Consider the following 23,456-nt stretch of genomic DNA (forward strand, 5'->3'; position numbering starts at 1 on the left):
TGTAAGTAAAACTACATATTGCATTAGTAATGAAACAATTGTATAGAGTCAATCTATTTTATTCGTTGTATTTCACTTTCCTTCAGTTAAATGTGTGTTGATTCTAGTTGGAAACGGATCTTCTGTGGTTGCTTCGGAGCTATTTTTAGCACTAGAGTTATCCACATAGTGGATGACTCTCTAATAATTTATGTATAAATTTGTATTTCCTCCGTAGTTTTTTGTGCTAAGCCACTTGGTTAAATTGACGGTATTATTAAATTAATATCGATTTTTCACCCTCATTTATAATTTTATATATATATATATATATCTTTTAGATTTGTTTACAAGAAACATAGGGATAAGCATCCCTCTGTTGTACATACATTAATGATATATCACCTATATCACTTGAAGAAATGAATCCATGAAGATGATCTACCCAATGCCCATGGATACTACAGACTACACTGTAATCTTCTCGTGAATATGGACTGTGACCTTAAGAGACATGTGATTTGTGGAAATGCATGTAGCAATACATGAAATGTTTATAAATTATATCCAAGGATTATTGGTATTATTATTATTATTGTGTGTGTGTGTGTGTGTGTGTGTGTGTGCATGTGTGTGTGTGTGTGCATGTGTGTGTGCATGTGTGTGTGCATGTGTTTGTCCCACACCACTACTTGACAACCGTTGTTGGTGTGTTTACATCTCCAAAACTTAGTGGTTCAGCAAAAGAGACCTATATAATAAGTACCAGGCTTAAAAGAGAAAAACAAAGTACTGAGGTCAATTCATTTGACCAAAAATTCTCCAAGGTGGTGCTCCAGCATGACTGCAGTCTCATGACTGAAACAAGTAAAAGACAGAAGGTAAATGATGTATGTACTTTGGTTAGTTTTAAGTTCAGAATCCTTACTTAATGTTTGGGTTCAACACTCCACCATGCTACAAAAAAGGTTAGTAACCTAGAAAACAATTCTGGCAATATTCCAACTCAAAAGTATAGATTCGTAAGTATCTCTAGAGAACATAATCAATTACTATAACAGTAGTGCTATGGTAATTGACATAAAATTATCAATTACATCGACAAACATGTTTCAGACTTTCACTTGCTTTTATTAAAACTCGAAACTCAAGCAGAAAAACGATTTCACTTTCATTTCATTTAATTTCAGTCCAATAGAAAATAACATACCGTTTCCTGAATTGCTTCTTTGCTGTAAAGAACACGATTATCATGTATTCAAATTAAAAAATAAAAATCAATATCAAATGATTCTATTTGAATCTTCTGTCTTGCTTAGAAAATTTCAACTGGAGTCGAAATAGCTGACATAGAAACCAAAAGATTATGTGGAGTATGCAAATGCTGCCAGTCTCAACTTATCTTCTTTGATGATGCCTGAGTGTAGATGTGCTGTAATTGAGTCTTGCGGTTATTTACACAACCTAAACAAATGACAGAAAAAATAAAAACACAAGGTCTCTTTATAAAAGCTAAAAAAATGTGTGTGTGTGCGTGTATATATATATATGAATCCATATTTTACACAACAAATTTATATATATATACACACAAATATATATATATATATATATATAAACATATATATACACATATATTATATATATACACACACACACACACATGCATATATATATATATATATATATATATATATATATATATATATACATACATATATATTTATATATGTACTTGCATACATATATACATGTATATACGTATATACAGAGAGAGCACGACAGACAGACAGACAGACAGACAGGCAGATAGATATGTGAGTGCATTTGAGTGTATCCTTGTCTATATATCACACAGTGGAAATAAATGAGCATCATTGTCACACAAGCAATGTTGTTCATTTTCAGTCTTCCATGAAAAACATGTCTGGCCTTTGGTAAAAATTAGCTAGCCTAGAAACAGGTTAGGGGTTAGCAGCAGGAAGGACATCTGACCATAGAAAAATATGCCTCAAAAAATTTCGTCTGACCCATACAAGGATGAAAAATAATGAACATAAGTAAAGATGATGATACACACATGCACACACACATGCACACACACACACACATACACTCATATGCATTTTTATCACTTTTAATTGGAAAATTACAAAATTGACTCAAGGACTGAGAGGTATCAAACCAACTTCAAATCAGGGGGCTGGTTTCCTTATATATAGTGAGTTACAATTCTTTCTGGAACATTCAATTAAGCAACAAAACTCGGGGTCATGTGAAAAATGTATATTTATGTCTCATTGACTTTATATTGCATGATAGTTGTAAATGGGTTTCACTGTCATACAGGTGGTGTCATTTATTCCAATCTTTCATAAGACCTCTGGCCATGGGGAAATACCACCATGCTAGGAAACAGATGAGGGTTGGCAACAGCAAGGATATTTGCTTGCTGTAATTCTGTCTCAATGAACTTCATCCAACCTGTGCATGCGCATGTGCACACACACACACACATACACACAACACATATATACACACAATGGACTTCTCTCAGTTTCCATCTACCGAATCTACTCACAAAGCTTTGGTCAACCTGGAACTGTAGCAGAAGACAGTTGCATAGCATGCCACACTATGGGATTGAACCTGACACCATACTGTTGCAAAGCAAACTTCTTAAATTCACAGTCATGTCAGCAATTTAGTTTGATAACTGACCATGTATTGAGATTTTGCAGTTTCTCTCATAAACTTTCCTGAAAACAAAAACCTATTTTCAAAAAGCTCAGTCATTAGTTTACAGAAGTTGAAACTGCAGCTGTCCAATACAGTTGACTCAGTTGATAGATCAGATAAAAAGTATGCTGTCAGATATATAAGCCCAGCCAAATTAGTGATAAAAGCAAAGATTTTACTCCTATGTTAAGATTTCTTGATCTGAATATAGTTTTCTTTTCTCTCAGAATTTCTCATTTACAAGGCATGACTGTGTGGTGAAGAAGCTTGGCTTCCTAACCATGTATTCTTCTGTTCATTCCCACTGTGTGGCACCTTGGGCAATTGTCTTCTATAGCACCAGAACAACCAAAACTTTGTGAGTGGATTTGACAGAGGGAAACTGAAAAGGCCCTTTGTATGCGTGTGTACCCTTTGTACATGTGTGTGCACGTGTGTGTGTATGTGAGTGTGTGTGCATGCACACACACACTCATCTAGACATAGCATGGTAATAGTAACTGAACATCATCACCATACAAGCAATGCTGCTCATTTCCAGTCTTCTGTGAGAAATATATCTACCTTCGGGAAAATATTACCTCGCTTGAAAACAAGTGAGGGTTGGCAACAGGAAGGGCATCTGACTGTAGAAAATTGAATTTGACAAATTCTGTCTGACACATGCAAGCATGGAAAAGTTGACATTAAATGACAACAATGATGGCTGTGGCAACAGTGCCGATGCCAAGGACACCAATACCAATGCTGACACTGATGAAATCATTGTTCGCCATGATGGCATCATCTCCTAGTTTTTCATTTCTAATAAGACTAATTCAACTAGATATGTTAGCATAGTCTGTAGGCTGAGTACTTTCTGTCAGACCAAATCAATAAAGAAAGAATTTCCCATCATGTATGGTTGATATTAACCTATAGATTCGATTCAAACCAATAGCAAATTTTTAGGACTTGTTCTGCTACTGTTTGACATACTAACCTAAAAAGGAATTATGGGTTGAGTTGGCTCCATTAGATATTATATTAGCATCATCGGAATGCACTGGTCCATCATGCCATAGTAAATCAAATCCACCAATTCTTTTTTCATTGCCTGTTAATCTATGAAAATAGAAAAAGGAAAATTATGTTTCATTCATAAATCTTTGTAATGTTCTGTTTATTTAAACATATACAACAAAACCAAAAATTAGCCATTTAGCCTCAGTTTCACCCTGATCATGCAGACTTACATTAACAACTTATTTCAAATATCGTAATACTGTAGACTTTGTAATTTAAAAAACAATGCTTTTTAAGTAACCAGCTTCAACTATTACTATAAATGCTGTAGTAACTCTTTTTTCTAAGACTTGCTCCATAACTTAATTGATTTAGTACAAACTTGCTAAACTTGTTTTAGTTAAAATAACTGAAAAAGACTTTTACTTTAGAATAGTATGGCTACCATTAAGAATGGCACCAGCTAAAAAATAAAAGGTTCTTCCAGAATTGATGTATTTATCAATATTTATAAACCATTCTAAACTGATATAAAGGCAAAGTAGATGAAAAGAAACTGAGAAAACATAAAAGCTCTTATAAATAAAATTAAAATTTAATTCAAAGACTGTAGAATAAGCTGTATGTATATGGTGGCAGGTGAAGTCATACTGCATGCAGTGCATCTTTGTTTTGCAATGCTTCTTCCCCGTTCATCAATTTTTGTGATAGCTGAAACCAAGGAGTAGCGGGCATCCATGAAATTCTGCTTTCTGCTCACAAGGACACTGCCATGAGCAAAACTCAAGTTTACAAGTGGTTTCCATGCTTTAGGAATGATCACTTGTCACTTGAAGACCAACCTTGCTCAAGACAACCGTCGACCTCCCAAACAAATGAAAACATGAAAATTCATGAACTGAACTTGGAAAACCATCACCAAACTTGTTGATATGACTGGTGCATCCTGGAGCTCCAACCAATGAATTTTGAATGAAGAATTTCTAAATTTTTTCATTCAACACCTATTTTTCAATGCTAGCATAGAAGAGAAGAGTGGAAAGTTGTTGAAGGCCTATGCTCCTTAGGGAGTGAAGGGTTAAGAAAAAAGAGAGAGATAAAGCAGTCAATTGCTTCCAATTTGGAAGGATGCACAAGTAGAGGGAGTGAAGGGATAATTTAGTCTGAAGGCAGGATCAGTGTGCTGCATAGCTTTTGTGTATCCTTCAAGGATAGTGAGATTGAGTTTTCCTCCTGAACAGCTGCAAACTGATAGCTGTTAAGAAAAATATGGACTGGGAATTCCAGAGAGTTCTGCAGATGAAGGACTAGGAAAAGTAGCTAATATAGAGTCATGTGAGGGAGAGTACAATGAGGGTGATGAGAGGACGAAATAATTTAAAAAATGAAATTTAAAAAAAAAAACAGATTTCTTTCTACAATTTAGCTCATCCTCTCCAGACTAGTAACAGAATTTTTGTTGCAAGCAAGAGGTATTGGAATACACTTCAGTGTTAGAGAACATTTAAATTGATTTAGTTGGCACTGGTATGTCTTACAGATATGTAAGAGAGAGAGAGTGTGTGTTGTGCATGTGTGTGAGCATGCGTGCATGCTTGTGGGTGCATCAAATACATCTTACATAAATGTACTTTATATAAAATGCATCTCACAAGTAGTTTAGCATATCTTACAAATGGCCATATACCATTTAAATCCCATTTCACAGAGCGTTAATTTGATTGATTCACTGACTGAGTTAATTAGCCAATTCTCAAGCTAACTGTTGAGATAGGAAGTTAGCTAGATGGTAGGCTGTTGCATATAATAACACAATAGCATACCTATTTTCCATATCTATAATGTTAAATACATCAGTTAAGAGACCATATTTCAAATCATAATCTTCTTTGCTGGTAGCAGTGAATGAAGGAGAAGCATTAATTTCAATCAGCCATCTGAAAGAAGGGTTTTCATCAGTTAGTCATTAATAAAACAACAAAAGTCAGTCAAGTATGAGACATGAAACAACAAAATTCCTTCAAATATGAGACACAAAACAGCAATAGTCAGTCAAATAGACACCAAACAGTGAAAGTCTGTCAAATATGAGACACAAAATAATGATGGTCAGTCAAAAATGAGACACAAAACAACGAAAGTCTGTTATATATGAGACAAAAAACAAGAGAAGTTAAATATACACAGAAACATAAAATAACTAGACACTGATGATTTATAATTTCAGGAGTCATATAAAAATCACAAAATCCAGGGTGACCAATTTGTAAGAAATAAACATTTATTTTTGGTGAATACCATTAAAATAAAGCTTCCTTTCAGATTGAAAGTTAACAAATTTCATCAAAATGTCTGCCATATCATTTTTCATTTTTGGAAACAAAAAGTATCCTTGATAATTTCATTGTCATTAAAACAGAAATGAAGTATTAATGTCACAAATAAATGCCAGAGTAATATTTTTTGTTTCTCAGTTTGAACAGACAAAATTACTATTGTATGTGAGTGTGTATGGGTGTACATATGTGTGTCTGTATGTGTTTCTGTGTGTTTGTGTGCATTTTGTGCAGTCATGTTTGCCTGTGTATGAGTATAGACAGAGAATCAAATCTCCAGACAATATCATAAATAGAAAATAGATTCAATTTCTTCACTGCATAATTTCTGAATTAGAATGTTAGTAACAGTGGGGAAATCAAGAGTTTCCAAAAATAAAAATGAATGGAATCTGCACCACAATTCAAAATAAAACTTCCTCATTGCTGAAATATTCAATATTGTCAATTTGTATAAAAACAAAAATTACAGACATTCGATTATGCTCAGATTCTCAGTTAGTATGGTTTATTTTTAATATCTTTACATCTCTACTTTCTAAGTTAAATTGGTGAGGAAGTTTTAGAAATTTTTATGTTTGCATGAATTATTTACCAAATAATTTTGAAACAGATATTCTTCTGTGTTTAAATATTCCACTGCGTTTTTATTAGAGATCTAATTATATATTTACAACAGACATGGTACAATAAACTGCACTCAGTCTAAGCTGTTAGCTGGTTTGTGCTGGAAAGGGAAACTAGCTGTAAAAATTGCACCAGAAATAACAATATTCACAAGAAAGTTAGCTGGGTTTTTTTCTCTGTTGTTGTGTTATGAGATGACAAAGGTTTGCAGTAGATGGTATGATAAAGGAATGTAACAGGTGGCAAGAGGAACGATCACAACAAATGGGAAAGCAACGGACCACAGGTGGCAAAATGTTGTGAGACAGCCAAACCATGTCAGCATGGAAAACAAACATAAAATGAGGATGATGATGATGATGTTTAACCAATCAACTAAAACTTAACACATCAAATGCTGACAATTTACATCGCTTTTCTATCAAATGCATCCATCTCTATTAATTTCAGAATAATTTTGAGTCTGGTATTACATTTCAACTAAATGCTGGATAATTATGTATTCCTCTACTGCTAAGAGCAATTAATGGTCTTCATGGTGCCTGTCAACAAGTCCCACGAGGGCAATACAATTCACTGAACAGAGCTATCTATAGTAAAGCGTCTTTGCTAATGACAGGGATGTCACAGTAGAAGCATTCTTATCACAACTCCTATTCTGCAAATCCTACTTATACAACTTTAAATTTTTTCAAAATGATCCCAGATTGTCGTAACCTTTATTGCTTAGGTAATTTGAGATGTAACTGAAAAATTTCATATAAACACAAAATAATAAAGTAGTAACACAGGTGCATTCTTGATATATAAACCATTAGTTTGATCTGTAAGCCAGTTTTTAAATATGGCTGTCTATGTCTCTCAGTGAATCCTTCTGTTAATCTTCCTCTTTCTCCTCCTCCTCCAACCCCCATCATCATCATCACCACAACCACCACCACCCTCAAACCCCACCATCTTCAACTTTGTTCATCCAGCAAATTTTTAAGATACAAGGTACATTCACAAAGTATCTATCTTTATTTTTTTCCAGCCAAAACTAATGCTACATGGGTGAAATCCTTTTTTTACACAATGTATGTGTAAAATTTTTCATGATGGTAGGCTCAGTCAACTCCTGGTTTATGACTAGGATACAGACATGTAGTGCATGCTCATCAGATTTTCGTTTTCACCAAACACATCAAGCAGATATATTTCATCAAGTTTTGCCAAAATCCTAGTCAAACTCAAGCTCATACTATCCAGAAGATTCAGCAGGCTTTTGGTAATGATATCATAGGCAAAACATGGATCAAGGAGTGGTACAACTGCTTCAAACATGGCCCAGCCCAGTGGAGAGTGAGGCATACTTGGGTAGACCATCCACAAGACAAAACATGGAGCCAATTGAGAATAGTCATGGAAGACTGTCCTATAACAATCCAGGAAATTACCCACGAAGTGGAAATGAGCACAGAATCAATGCATTCCATTTTAATGGAGGATTTGTGCATGCAGAGAGTGTCAGCAAAATTCATTCCTTAGGTGCTGGCAGAGTGGCAGCAGCAACTCTGCATGGAAATCACTCAGGACATGCTAGACTGTGCAAACCATGATCCAGACTTCATGAAGACTGTCATCACTGGTTAAGAAACATGGGTTTATGGTCTCTGCTCAATGTTTTTGGTCATCTTGTGTGAAAACGAAAATCTGACAAGCGTGCACTACACATCTGTACTCTAGGCTTAACAGCCAAGAACTGACATGGCCAACAAGCACAAAATTTTCTTGCATACACAGGAAGAGTGGCATCACCTCCCACTCAAAGGTTTTTTCCCACATGGCATCAGTTTTGGTAGGAAAAAATAGTCAGATACTTTTTGAACATACTTTGTTTACACAACTTCTTGCATAATTGATTTCATGTTTCCTCATGTTTCCTTAATTTCTTAATATTACTTTTCTGGCAAAAATTATGCCAAAGCAACAGGAGGGATTGAACACTGGACTACAAGATAACAAACAGAACACTCATCAATTTTACAATGCTGATGTTGTTATTGTTTTTTATCCGAATGTCAGTAGTGATTGAGCAAACTTGTGATTAAAAGTGTTCTAACTATAATTATCCCATATTTTTGTCAAACATATATCTAAGACTACATTATACTATATATATCCTATATATCCTTCCATTTTTGTTAAGATCTGAGGGATATTGGACTGCTAAACCTAAGTGATCAAGCAACTGCTTGCAGGTTTCTTTATTTGCTCATCATGCTGCAGTTGGACTACTTTAGTATCTTAGTTATGGACACAGCACAGCCTCTGTGACAAGATATAAATCAATGAGCTTGTGGCTTACTGTCTGGTATATCATTGACACAATCATTAGCAGTTCTCATTAATTAAACACCTATGCAGTGGCTTGGATGAGAGTAATGTATTGGTTAAGGTCAGTGGATTGGTCAAATGGTTTAGTGATTGGTTAAGGGTGATGGATTGATCAAGAGGGGACTGATTAGTCAAATAGCTTAGCAGAAGTGGATTTGGTAAGGATGATGGATTAAATAAAGGTAATGTATTTGTTAAAGAACATAGATGGGTTAAGAATGGAAGAGTGGTTGAATCAGTTGAGTAATGGACTAAAATTTAATACATGCAAGTGTGACAAATGCAGATAATTTGCATCACATTTCCATCAAACACATCCATCAATGGGTGATTAACTATTGACTTCATAATGATTTGAGTTTAGTATTACATTTCAACTAAATACAGGACAATTATGTATTCTTCTGCTACTAAGAGTAATTATTTATCCTTATGGTGTCTACAAATGGGTCTCATGAGACAATAACAAATACCTTATGGTATTTAGTTTTAGCATTTTAGATTCTGGGATCAAATCACATAGAGGTTAGTGTCGCTTTTCATCTTTTCTGGGATGATAAAGTAACATTCAAGTGCTTAATTCCATTTAATTAACTATACTAACCCCACCAAAATTTGAAACCTTTTTCGTATGTCAGAAATCAATATTTAAACATACCATATCTGATGGCATATAAGACACTTTTTTCAAAACAAAATGGTCTCAACAAAATCACCCCAGGTCTCACATGTGAAGATGGGCCTCCCACAGCCTTTAATGCACTATGAACTTTTCTTTCTGAATGTGTGCAGCTGAAATTAGGGTGCATCTAATCTGCGCATGTGTCATTTATGAATACATTTATGAATACAGTATATATAAACATAAAAACTGTGAATAAAGAGAGAGAAAGCAATTTTAACTCACACTTTTAGTTGATCATCAATTAAAATGTCATATCCGAGAGCTTCAAAACAATGCTTGTCATTGATGATTATTTTCTGTACACTCTGCAGACTTCTGATGATAGTGAAGTCAATTTGCAGAAATATGTCTTTCACCTGAAGAAACATTATCATTATATAGCTATACCATTACTGACAGTTTAGAAGTAGAGAGATAGAGGCCATATTTGATAGGAGTGTAAGAATATTGGTTTCAAATTTTGGCCCAAGGCTAGCAAGTTTGGGGGAGAGGGTAAGTCAATTACATCAACCCCAGTTCTCAAAAGGTACTTATTTTATTGACTCTGAAAGGATGAAAGGCAAAGACAACCTTGGCGGAATTTGAACTCAGAACATAAAGACGAATGAAATGCTGCTAGGCATTTTGCCCAATGTGCTAACAATTCAGCCACCTTAAGGATTGTAATAATATTAAAGTAAAATTAACAAAGTAAATGCAGTCAATACTCATTAGGGAACTCAGAGAGTCGTAAGTTGTTATTGGTTTGTTTAGTCCCTGATAAAAACAAACCTAAAAGAGCAAATATAAAAAAATGTATTTTTTACAAGAATAGTGTACTAAATTCCCTAAAGTCTTTGCTGTAAGGACTAGGTTATCAGCAGATAAGAGTTCCAATAGACAGTTGGGCTTAAACTACTCTGCTATAGCTTGGATAGCTAAGATAAATAGGAAGGAGTTACACAGGAAATTCTTCACTGAACTCATTGCCAACTCTCACTTTGCAGGCTGCAGTTTTGTACATGGTTTTCACTGCTCTCACTAGCCATTCATCAACACCAAGTTTCCTTAAGATCACAAAACTGTAGATGATGGTACCCTGTCAAAGACCTTCTCCAGATCAGATGTTAGGTAGATAAGCATACTCTTAGCTAAGACTTCTCTTGCAGCTGCCTCATTATGAAGAATGTATCAGTTGTAACCCCAATCTACATGAACTTCTCATTGAAGTTGATTCTCTTCCTAATTAATTGTGCTAATACTCTTTCCATTACCTTTATAATGTGCTTATTCAGTTTAATGTCTTTAGTCCCTACTCACTCTCTCTCTCTCTCTCTCTCTCTCTCTCTCTCTCTCTCTCTCTCTCTCTCTCTCTCTCTCTCTCTCTCTCTCACTCACTCACTCTCTGGTGCATCTTCTTTGCCTGTATAGAAGTTGATGATTATACTGCTGTGTCACTGGTCATGACACCTCGCTGCATTACCTGGTTGATTGTACATGTGACTAGCTTAAAGCCCCTAGTTCACCAAGCATTTTCAGCATCTCAGCAACTATACCTATTGGATCAATTGTTTTCCATGTCTTTATATCCCTAATGACCATCATTTTGATGTCATATAAATGTCCACATCAATAGCTGGCACATCTGTTGTATGTATTTGAAGTAGTAGGCACATGGCTCAGTTGTGAGAGCATCAGGCTCACAATCATGAGTTAGTGAGTTTGATTTCCAGACCAGGCTGTGTGTTGTGTCTTGAGCAAGACACTTTATTTTATGTCACTCCAGTTCACTCAGCCGTAGAAATGAGTTGTGACATCACTGGTGCCAAGTTGTATTGGCTTTTGCCTTTCCCTTGGACAACGTCAGTGGTGTGGAGAGGAGAGACTGGCATGCATAGGTAACTACTAGTCTTCTACAACAACCTTGCCCAGATTTGTACCTTAGATGGGGAACTTTCTATGTGCAATCCCATGGTCATTTATGACTGATGGTGGTTTTTATCCTTCACCCTCTTTCTCCCATACATTTTCACTCAGTAGCCTCTTGTAAACTATTTCCAAAACTCTTCTTCTTAACATCAGTGAAGGCGAGTATACACATTATTTCAAACACTTTTACCCAGCATCTTCATTTATCTTAACACAATCTGAAATACCTCACACCACTGACCCTCTCATTACAGAACACTGGCAAATTTCTTGCTATCTACTCCTCTTTGAGTTATGTACATATCTGACTCAGCTTCTCTCCTAATCACATGGTATTGTTCTTTGTTATCCACTTTCTTCCAATCTTCCTACGCTTGTCTTTTAGCTTTTATGACTATATCTACAGTTCTATTCCACCATCAACATGCTATTTCACACATGTAGCTTTCAGCAAGTTGTTATAAAAACCTCTAGAGATTCTAAGATATTCATTAGAGGGTGACAAGCTGGCAGAATTGTTAGCACACCAATCAAGATGCTTAGTGGCATTTCACCGATCTTCACATTCTGTGTTCAAATTCTGCCATTAACTTACCTCCTTCTCTGAAATTGCTGGCCTTGTGCCAAAATTTGAAACCAATATTATAGGTTTCTTGTCATCTAGAATCACTTTGAACATATATTTCACAGAAAGATGTTTCAGTTCCTTCACCAGAATGTCTTTTGTCTCTCAGACTGTTTAGCTCTTATTCTGAGCTCACTAATATATAACCTCTCTCTCTGTTTGTATATATGGGTTTTCTTTGCTTGTGTCTGTGTTTTTCAATGTACAAAGATAACTTATCTATTCAATAAAAAGAGACCAATAAAATAACTACCAGACTACTGGTATTGATGTGATTTCACTTCAAAAACAACCCCTTAAAGAGACACAATCCAATGACTGAAATCAGTAAAACAAATGTGGTGATTTGATCAAACAGTAGTTAGAGTGCAAGGCTACATGTTTTATGCCTTTTTAGCTTGATGTTTCATGTTTTTGAGTTCAAATTCAGTTGCATATAACTTTGCCTCTTTGAGTCAATAAAATAATGTGCTGAAAGGATTTATCAGTCTATTTTATTGTTTCCTATAAGAAAGGATTTATGGAACACTTAACATCCGTTTTCCATGCTGGTTGGATGGCCTGAAAGGAATTAGCAAGGCCAGGGGCTGCACCAGGTGCCATAGTCTATTTTGGCTTGGTTTCTATGGCCAGATGTCCTTCTTAATGCAAACCACTTTACAGTGTACTGGGTGCCTTTTACATGGCACCATCACCAGATATGAAAGATATCTATAATAAAAAGTTTTTAAAACATGAACATTTCAGATTGTTTCTAGACATAGATTAAATATCTAAAATTTCATTATCCAATGTATCCTACCAATTTTAAGTTGATACAGAGTGATATGAGAGCAATTTTATGCTTAGTTGCAGCAGACTAAGTAATCACATAGAAACTGCTTTGGCATAGACACTAAAAGACTGGATTACTGTATTTTCTGGCATACAAGTTGAATTTTTCACGCCACAATTTACAGCCGGAAAAGGTAGGGTGACTGTTACACTAAGATGATTTTGGAGTATCAAAAATTCCATGTGAAATGCAGTAGGATTTGAAAAGTAGCGATGATGTTTGAATGTTTACACTTCATGTTTACACTATATTCTATGTTGACTTGAATACCAGAAAATGTGGTAGATCTTTTATGTCAACTAGTTTTCTGTCTCTGAATTTTAAATCCAAATGTTATAATTTTGTCTAGCTGAATTTTGCTCCTCATGTAGACAACTAAATTCCGATAATACAGTATTACGCTGTAGTCAAATCAATAGAAAATATCCTACTTTTTGTCTGAGTGAAATAATCATTCACTTCAACACTTAACTGTAACACTTAACCACTTTATAAACATGTGAAAGAGATATGCAAGATATAGTATTTCAAATAAATATGTTGGATACTTACAATTTCTAATCCATGTTTGGCATAAAGGTACTGTCTGAGATCCTGACATGACCACTTGCAACCTTTCTCTGGATCATAATCTGGAGCAGTCTTCTGGATGGCAACATTTGTTAAATGAATAACTTTGTAGTTAAGGAAGAGAAACAAACAATAATTATCATAGCTGTCATCACCACCACCACTACTACTGCCACCAATACCATCATCATCATTATCATCATCACTACCACTAAAAGAAATGAAGAAATTGTTAAGTCAATTGCCACCAGTGACGACAACAATAACAATGCTGGACACCACCAACAACAACAATGTCGCCAATGATGATGATGGTGGTGGTGGTGGTGGTGGTGGTGGTGGTGGTGGTGGCAATGGTGGTGATGATGATACTGATGATAATTATGGTAGTGGTAAGGATGATGATGATGATGAAAATGATGACAGTGACAAGGGGGGTAGGAGGAGGAGGAGGAGGAGGGAATAGGGAGGACAATGACAGCGATGCTGATGATGACATTGATGATGAACTATAAATAAACAAAAGTTAAAAATAAAGGAAAATTTTTTGTCATTGAAAGGATACAGCTATCACTTATGGCATCCAAAGAATACCGCGTATTAGAGAATCGAGCAAATCCATTCCTGTAAATCCAAATTTTTAAAGGTGCAATCTAGAAATAAAAATCAATTTTATTTATCTTTACATTATAAAGTGCTTAAAATAGTTGAGTTTATACAGTATAAATTGTTAGAAAATATTCAAATTCTGTTGCATGAAAGGTATAAATTTCCAGAAAAAAATGTGTTTATGTTTTAAGAAAACAATTAAATTATTTCTAGAAAAATTATCTTCTGACATCTTATTTTTTATAGTTAATGAATGAAATAGAGGAAAACAAAAATGTTTTAATTAGTTTGAAACATATGTGAAAGCAATAATAACATTCCATTGTGATTATCACCATTGCATCATCATTATGATAATTATAATGATTTTATTAATGAACTAAATGCCTTTCAGTATTTAAATTTCTATCTGCTTCCTTCTGAGTTCAAACCCTATTGTAATCAACTGTGATAGGCCATTAAAAACAAAACACATACACCAGACTGTTCATTAAGAAAATCAAAGGAAATTATGTATAAAAAATGTTATTACTATTATATCTCTTTTATACTTTTCCTCTGGCACATGTTATACTGACACTATACCAAAAGAGCAAACTATATCCAATGGCCAAAGGTCCTTTGAGCCATTTCTTTTCCTTCAACTTTCTAACATTATTATTATTATTATTATTATTATTATTATTATTATTACCTGCACTTTAGCAAAGGCAGAGGTTTTGTTTTCAGTCATGGTTGTTTGTTTGTTTGTTGGTTTGTCCATGGACAAGATATCTCAAGAACTGCTGGATGGATTCAGATGAAACTTTCAGGGATGTTTGGCCTCATGACTGGCACGAACTGATTAGACTTTGAGATTGATCCAGTACTGGACAATGATTATGGATTATTTTTCCATTTTTTTACTTAATTTTTGAGAGTGGTCAGGTTCATTTTTAGTATTCTCATTTGTGAGAGCAGTCAAGTTTATTTCAGATATTCTCATTTTAAAAATCATTCTTGATTAATCGTTGAGAGGACGTTGGTGTTGCCTTGATGGAGGTTTTCACTCTCTGAGTGTTCTTGTTATTATTATTATTAAGGCAGTAAGCTGGCAGAGTTATTAGCACACAGGTCAAAATGTTTAATAATATTTCTTCTGGTTTTACATTCTGAGTTCAAATTCTGCCGAGGTCAACTATGCCTTGCATCTTTTTGGGATCGATTAAATAAGTACCAGTTATGCACTGGGGTCATTCTAAGAAACTATCCCCCTCTCCTCAAATTCCCGGCCTTGTGCCTCTAGTAGAAAGGATTATTATTTTTATTGTCATCGTCATGATTATTATCAATCATCATCATGATTATTTTTATCGTTGTCGTCATGGTTATTTATCATGATTATTATTAAAGTAATGAGTGGACAGAATCATTAGCGCATTGGACAAAATGCTTAGTGGCATTTCTTCTATTTCTTTACTTTCTGAGTTCAAATGCTATCAAGGTTGACTTTGCCTTTCATCCTTCTGGAGTCAATAAAAGTACCAATTGAGTGTTGAGGTTGATGTAATTGACTCAACCCCTTCCCTCAAAGAGAAATTACTGGTCTTGTGCTAAAATCAGAAAGCTGATTTCAGAGAAATTTGATCTCAGAACATAAAGAACAAGAACAATTAATGCAAGGCATTTTGTCAAAATACCTTATATTAATTGCCCTGATAATTCTACCAAACCACTGTCATAGGCAGCAACAATAAGATTGAATTTACCATCCCTAGTGACATGCAAATTCTCTATCATAATAGGATCATTAATGTGACAAGATCACACTGTGTAATATGGAACAATATCAAAGTCTACTCACTGATGTTACAAGCACATACACTCTGACATCAAATTTCTTGCCTCCAATCAGATATGGATTTGCAATGTATCTTTGGACGACATATGTTTCAGGAGCTTCCTTGTTGCTATCATTATTTAACTGATTTTCACTCTAGTTTAAAAGAAACAAAAGAAAATTGATAACAACAACATAATTAATAATAAAAATAATAATAAAATGAAGAAATGAAACAAATTACTAGTAGAGAGTACACAGGGAGAGTCAGAAAATTCCAAAAATCTTATTGAAGCAATAAATTCAAAAGCAGTACCCTTAATCAGATATGAAGTTGTAATTATAGACTGGACCAGAAATGATATAAAGAAACTTGACAGAAAAACTAGGAAGTTGTTGACAATATATAGAGCCCACCATCCAAAAGCTGATATCAACTGGCTGTAGATGAGGAGATACCAGGGCAGGAGAGGCTTAATAGCAGTAGAAGAATGTGTACAGATGGAAATAAAAAGTCTAGTAGAGTATTTACAGAGCAGCACAGAAAAACTACTAATGGTAGTTAAAAAAGAACAAGTGATGAAGTGCATAATAGGAGAAAAGGACAAGAATGAAATACAAAGAGAGCACGAAAGGTAGATCAAAGAGAAACCACTGTGTGACCAATTTTAGAGAGCCACTGAAGAGGTATGTGGAATAAAATCCTGGGCTTGGTTAAAAAAAGGGCAATTAAAAAAAGAAACAGAGAACCTGATTGTAGCAGCCCAAGATCAAGCGATAAAAACAAACAACTCAAGAAAAAAATATATGGAGAGAATATGTCAGAAAAGTGTAGAGCCTGTGGAATTTGGAACAAGACAATGGCACACATTGTGACAAAATGCCCCAAGTTGGCACAGGATTAATATAAGAAATGGAGGCACAATCAGGCTGTAAAAGTTTTACACTGGAAACTATGCCAGAAATGGGGATTTGAAGCTGGAAATACATGGTACAATCATCAAGTCGAAAGAGTACTAGAGTTGGAGAAATGTAAGGTTTTGTGGGACTTACCTCTTCAAATGGACAAGAAGTTAGAAAATAATAGATCAGATATTACAATCATAGATAAGGAAAAGCAAAGTTGCTTACTTATCGACCCATCATACCTGTTTGATTGCAGGAACATAAAGAAAGAGGAAGAAAAACAAAGAAAATACAATCCTTTAAAATTTGAAACAGGAAGAATTTGAAGCATGCGAACAGTAAAGGTTGTGCCTATAATAATTGGTGCATTGTGCCAATAATAATAGGTGCATTGTCAAGATATAGACAAAAGGCTGAAGGAGATTGAAATAGACTGCTCGGTAGAGCTACTACATAAGGTTTGCCTGTTAAGGACTGCAAGGATTATCAGGAGGGTTCTAAGCACTTGAGAGACTGCCAAAAACATGTGGATACCTAAGGTTACAGGTAGTAACCTGCTACCCACATAAATCCTGCCAGGAATAAGACCAAACCTGAGCTTTGTTTCAATAATAATAATAATAATAATAATAATAACAATAACAATCTTTCTTTCTACTGTAGGACAAGGCCTGGAATTTGAGGGGAGGAGGATAGTCAATCACATCAACTTCAGTGTTCAATTGGTACTTATTTTGTTGACCCCAAAAAAGAAGAAAGGCAAAGTTGAACTCATCGGAATTTGAACTCAGACAAAATGCTGATCATTTAGTCCAGCATTCTAAAGATTCTGCCAGTTTGCCACCATAATAATCCTTTCTACTAAAGGCACAAGGCCCAAAATTTGGAGGAGGAGGACAGTCAATCACGTTGACCCCAGTGTTCAACTGGTACTTATTTATCAACCATGAAAGGATGAAAGGCAAAGTCAACCTCGGCAAAGTTTGAACTCAGAACATAAAGGCATGAAATGCCACTAAGCATCTTGCCCGGCATGCTAACGATTCTGCCAGCTCACCACCCTAATAATAATAATAATGATGATGATGATGATGATGATGATGATGATAATCCTTTCTAGTATAGGCACAAAGGGCCTGAAATTTTGGGGAAGGGGACTAGTTGATTACATTAGCCTCAATGGAAAACTGGCACTTAATTTATTGACCCCAAAAGGATGAAAGGCAAAGCCAACCTTGGCAAAATTTGAATTCAGAACACGAAGACAGTCTAAATACCACTAAGCATTTCACCTGGCATGCTAGCAAACCTGTCAGCTCACTGCCTTTGTATTAATAAGTATTATCAAAATTATAATCAGAGTTTATACAAGTAAACAGACAAGCAAACAGATAAATACCTTTTTCCAGTCAATTATATCTTTTAACTTTCTGAAGAGGAAAATACCTTTTCCTTGTGATTTTGCTGCAGGTTTCATAATCCATACAAGTCCTGGGTTTCTCTTGAACTCTTCAACAAAAATATGATATTCAGCCTAAATGAAACCAGTAATCAAAGATTGACACTAGAGTGATATTGGCAAAGTTCAATAATTACAATATAAGTAGTAGTAGTAGTAGTAGTAGTAGTAGTAGTCGGAAGGGGGCAGGAAAAACTACCTGCATCAACTTGCTATAAAAGTAGTGAGTAATTTTACCATGTTTTTATTCTTAGTACAAGTTTTGAAGAGTGCAGTTCGATTTTAACAGTTATTTTTTCAAAGCTATAATGGAAGTGACAAAGGAGCATATTCGGCCTATTTTGCTTTATGAGTTCAATTCAAGGCATCTATGCAACAGAAGCTGTGAGGAATATTTATGCAGTATATGGGGATCAGACAATAAGCATAAACAGTGTCAAAGGTGGTTCTAGAAATTCTGAGCCAGAAACTACAGTCTAGAAGACAATCCTCATCCTGGAAGATCTGTAGAACTCATCAAAGATGACCTGCAAACCCTGGTGGAACAAAATTCCATCGTAAGTGTTGAGGAACTAACAGAGAAGCTTGGATTTGGTCATGCAACCATTCATTGACACTTGCATGCCATCAGAAAAGTCAGCAAATTGGGTGAATGAGTTCCTCACAAACTTTCCGTGTCTATTTGGGGGCAGAGAGTGAATGTATGGTCTTCTTTGCTGTTACACTTCACAAGTGAACCTTTTTTGGATTGAATAGTGACTGGAGACACGAAATGGGTTCTCTATAAAAATGTCAAGCACAAAAGACAATGAGTAGGGAAAGGAGAAACACTAGCATCCCAGGCTAAAGCACTGTTACCTGTTTGGTGGGATATGAAAGGTTTAGTCCACTTTGAACTTTTGAATCCAAACCAAATGCTAACAAAGAAGATCTACTGTGAGCAACTTGGGTGGCACTAGAAGAAAAAAGATCATCTTTGGTTTCAAGATGACAGGTGCTCTTCCATTAGGATAATGATTGCCCACGTACAGTGAGGATGAAAATCCAAAGGCTGCAGCAGTTTGAAAGGGAAATGACACCCAACCTACCATATTTGCCAGACAATGACCCATCTGACTATCATTTATTCCAGTCTTCAAAATCATTTGGACAGAAAAAATATGAATTCTATAGATGAGTCCTGGAAGAATATTTTTCATCATAGACAAGTGAATTTTGGAAGAGGTGTCTTGCAAGTCTACCAGATAGATGGAAGAGCTTTGTAGAAAATGAAGGAGAGTATATTTTAGATTAAAAAAGAACTTTGTTTATCTTAATTTTGAAAAATAAAAGAAGTATAAAAAACTGCATTATTTATGGGATTTGAGCATGTCCGTTGCCAGTACTGCCTGACTGGCCCTCGTGCCAGTGGCATGTAAAAGCACCCACTACACTCTCAGAGTGGTTGGCATTAGGAAGGGCATCCAACTGTAGAAACTCTGTCAGATCAGATTGGAGCCTAGTGCAGCCATCTGGTTCGCCAGACCTCTGTTAAATTGTCCAACCCATGCTAGCATGGAAAGTGGACGTTAAACCATGATGATGATGGTATATATATATATATATATATATATATATATATATATATATATATATATATATATATATATATATGTATATATATATACATGTATATATATACATGTATATATATGTGTGTGTACCTTTGTGTCTGTGTTTTTCCTCCACCAATGATTGACAACTAATGTTCTTGTGTTTATGTCCCTGAAACTTAGCAGTGTGGCAAAAGAGAACGATAGAACAAGTACTAAGCTTACAGAGAATAAGTCCTGGAGTCGATTTCTCGACTAAAGGTGGTGCTCCAGCATGGGCGCAGTCAAATGAATGAAACAAGTTAAAGGGTGTATATATATATATATATAATTTGTACATTATTATAAATAATATATATATATATATATTATATATTATTATAGATAATATATATATATATATATCTATAATTTATATATTATAAATAATCAACCCATGCTAGCATGGAAAACGGACGCTAAATGATGATGATGATGATGATGATGATGATGATATTATTATTATTATGAATAATATATATTTTCTATTTTCTCTCCCTGTTTATTTCTGTGTTCCTTTCTGTCAAAGAATGTAGGCTCAAAACGTAAAAGACCTTCTTACTTCCCGAGTGTTAAACTAATACATCTGTTTGTTGTTTACACACTCGTCTTTGTCTTTTGTTTTTTTATAAATTCTCACTATATATATATATATATATATATATATATATATATATAGGGAGAGTTTATGAAAAAAACAAAAGACGAAGATAGGTGGTGTACAAAACAAACAGATGTATTAGTATAACGCTCAGGAATAGAAAAAGTCTTTTACATTTCGAGCCTATGCTTTCTACAGAAAGGGACACAGAAAAAACAAGGAGAGAAAAAAAATGTGTGTAGTAGCTAACGAACTATCATGGCGACTAGTGGCAGACAGAAGGGTCACACACGAGAAGGAAAGTAGGGGAGATAACAAAGTAAAGATGACCCCCCAACACGAAGGTGCATGTGTGTATAAGAGAGTATGTATGTGCATGTGAAAGAGGGCTGGTGGTCTGGACGTGTGCATGTATGTATGTGTAGGTGTGAAAATGTGGGGACAGGTGTGTGGGTGGTGTGTTGTGATGTGATGTGTAATGTTGTATGGTGTAGTGTGGTGTGATATTGTTGAGAGGTGGCGGAGGTGAGAGTGGGGAAAGCATGGTGTGGGTTTGGCTGAGGGTTGGAGTAGAGTTGGGGTTTGTGGATAGGCAGAGGATGGGGGTAGAGGTGGGGTATGTGGGGGAATTGGATTAGAGATTATGTTAACCTCATGAAGGGATGGCTTCACCTAAGGAAATACTGTTTCAATACCTAGTATTTTAGGGGAATTAATTTCCTTAAAATAATAGGTGTATATATAAAAACATATAGTTTATATTAATTTAAAAGAAAAAGAAAATGGAGATTGGGAAGTTAATAATTGGAAATTAATCATCATCCCTTACAGCTGTTTCAATTAATACTCAGTAGATATTAAGTGAATATTAAATTTATATGACCTGAGCATAATATCTTCTGAGTGAAAAAGATATATTCTTGGATGTTTTATATGTGTTTATGAATTCATTATATCAGACTGAATGATACGGTTTATATGAATCGATAAACACAAATGTTACTTGTGGATGATACTTGAGCACAGAAGCAATAAAGTTTAGTATCATCAGCATAAGAGTGAGCACTGTTGGAGGTGATGGTACATAGGTCATGGTGTGGAAGATGGAAGTGAATTCAGTGGTATTTCCAGTAATGCATTAACATATATATTAATACATAATATTTCATTACTATGTTAGTATATCATATTTCAAGATTATATTAACATATTTCATTTCAGCAATATATAGCTATATCATATATAACAATGATATATTCATTTCAATAGTGTAGTAATATATTTAAATGGTATATCAATTTTATTAATATATTAGTACATTATTATATTGGGTATATTATATTCCAGAGATGAAATTATACATAATATATATCATAACATATATATACATAATATATATCCACTGAATCTTATTTGTTTTCTGCTAGTCTCATAGACAATAAATACAATAAAATATTAACTAAGCCCTCAACTTATTGAACTTCTTCATTCTAAATAGATTGTAATCTTGTAATTGTAGGCAAGCTTTATATTCCTGAAGTACAAAGAGTGAAGACACTTGAAGTTTAGTTCCTAATAAAACAACTAACGATGGTAAAATTAAGGAGATGCTTTCACACAAAAAATGGTGAAATCTAATCCTCATTCTACTATTGGAAGAAGATTATGATAACTGGCACTCTGTTAGTTAGGACAATGAGGATTCCAGTTGGTTCAATCAATGGAACAGCTTGCTCAGGAAATTAACGTACACGTGGCTGAGCACTCCACAGACATGCACACCATTAATGTAGTTCTTAGGGAAATTCAGTGTGATATAGAATGTGACAAGGCTGGCCCCTTTAAATTACAGGTACAAATCACTTTTGCCAGCTGAAAGCAGTGGAGCAATGTGAAACAACGTATGCTTGTGTGTTGTAACTAAACAATAAGTACTAGGCTGTGGTGATTCTTCATGGTTGAAAAACTGGAAACACTACACATAAAAACACCTAAAATAATACAATTTAAGAGCAGACATTTGTAAACATCCTAATTTTAAGCTAACAATCTATCTTTATTCAGACTAGCCAACCTATATTTAGTTTGACCGGATTTTAACATAGGGCTTGCCAATTTCTGCTATATTGGGAATTTGGCAGTATGTCAAATATGAAATTCCCAGTGAGCCAGGAATACTCCTAAGCAGGTTAATATAGATTTCTTACTTAATCTGTAGAGTAGAAGTATAGTTGATATAATTTATCCCCCAGTACATGTCTGGTACTTATCAACTATAGATGAATGCAAGACAAATTTGCTTGTAAACAGCATACAGACATTTTCACAGACAGCTAGTCTTAACAATTCATAGAGAGCCAACTTAAATGCTTTATAATATTCAGTTCAACATCATATGGTGATTTCAAATTCTATCACATTTGATCTTGTTTTGCTTTCCTCTGAGCATGAAGAAAATAAGTATCTCTTATACATTGTAGTTAATTTAATCAACTATGTCCTCATACAGAAAAAATTGGTCTAGTTCCTATGAAAGAAATCTTCATTATAACATTTAATTAAGTCTGTCTATATATTGATTTTTTCTTGCACACACACATAAGGTTTGAGATAAAGAACATTAGCAGCTTATGTGAAATAAAACAGCAACACTGTTTTCCTAATATTTATAAAAAAATACTTTTAAGCAGAGACCATCACATTTTAGTTATCGAAGGGGAGGGAGGCTCTCCTCTTTGAGAAAAAA

The 23,456-nt window shown here is 34.7% G+C and overlaps 1 protein-coding gene across 6 annotated transcripts in view; it reads right to left on the minus strand.

Moving 5' to 3' along the window:
- Positions 1-1,087: 1,087 nt before the first annotated feature.
- The window catches only part of LOC115211979 (probable tubulin polyglutamylase TTLL9), a 58,141-nt gene continuing 35,772 nt past the window's right edge, over positions 1,088-23,456 (minus strand). For 5 of the 6 annotated variants that reach the window (XM_036502682.1, XM_029780765.2, XM_036502681.1 and 2 more), the window contains 8 exons: positions 18,419-18,553; positions 16,138-16,269; positions 14,251-14,338; positions 13,668-13,789; positions 9,970-10,103; positions 5,547-5,660; positions 3,701-3,822; positions 1,088-1,443 (listed from right to left, as the gene is read on the minus strand). In XM_036502682.1, coding sequence (XP_036358575.1) covers positions 1,373-1,443; positions 3,701-3,822; positions 5,547-5,660; positions 9,970-10,103; positions 13,668-13,789; positions 14,251-14,338; positions 16,138-16,269; positions 18,419-18,553 — 918 coding nt within the window. In that variant the 3' untranslated portion in view covers positions 1,088-1,372. The remainder of the gene's footprint in view (positions 1,444-3,700; positions 3,823-5,546; positions 5,661-9,969; positions 10,104-13,667; positions 13,790-14,250; positions 14,339-16,137; positions 16,270-18,418; positions 18,554-23,456) is intronic. The other variant, XM_036502683.1, reaches the window with a different exon arrangement.

The sequence above is a fragment of the Octopus sinensis genome, linkage group LG1 (assembly GCF_006345805.1).
Source record: "Octopus sinensis linkage group LG1, ASM634580v1, whole genome shotgun sequence".
In the NCBI taxonomy this organism is placed as follows: domain Eukaryota; kingdom Metazoa; phylum Mollusca; class Cephalopoda; order Octopoda; family Octopodidae; genus Octopus; species Octopus sinensis.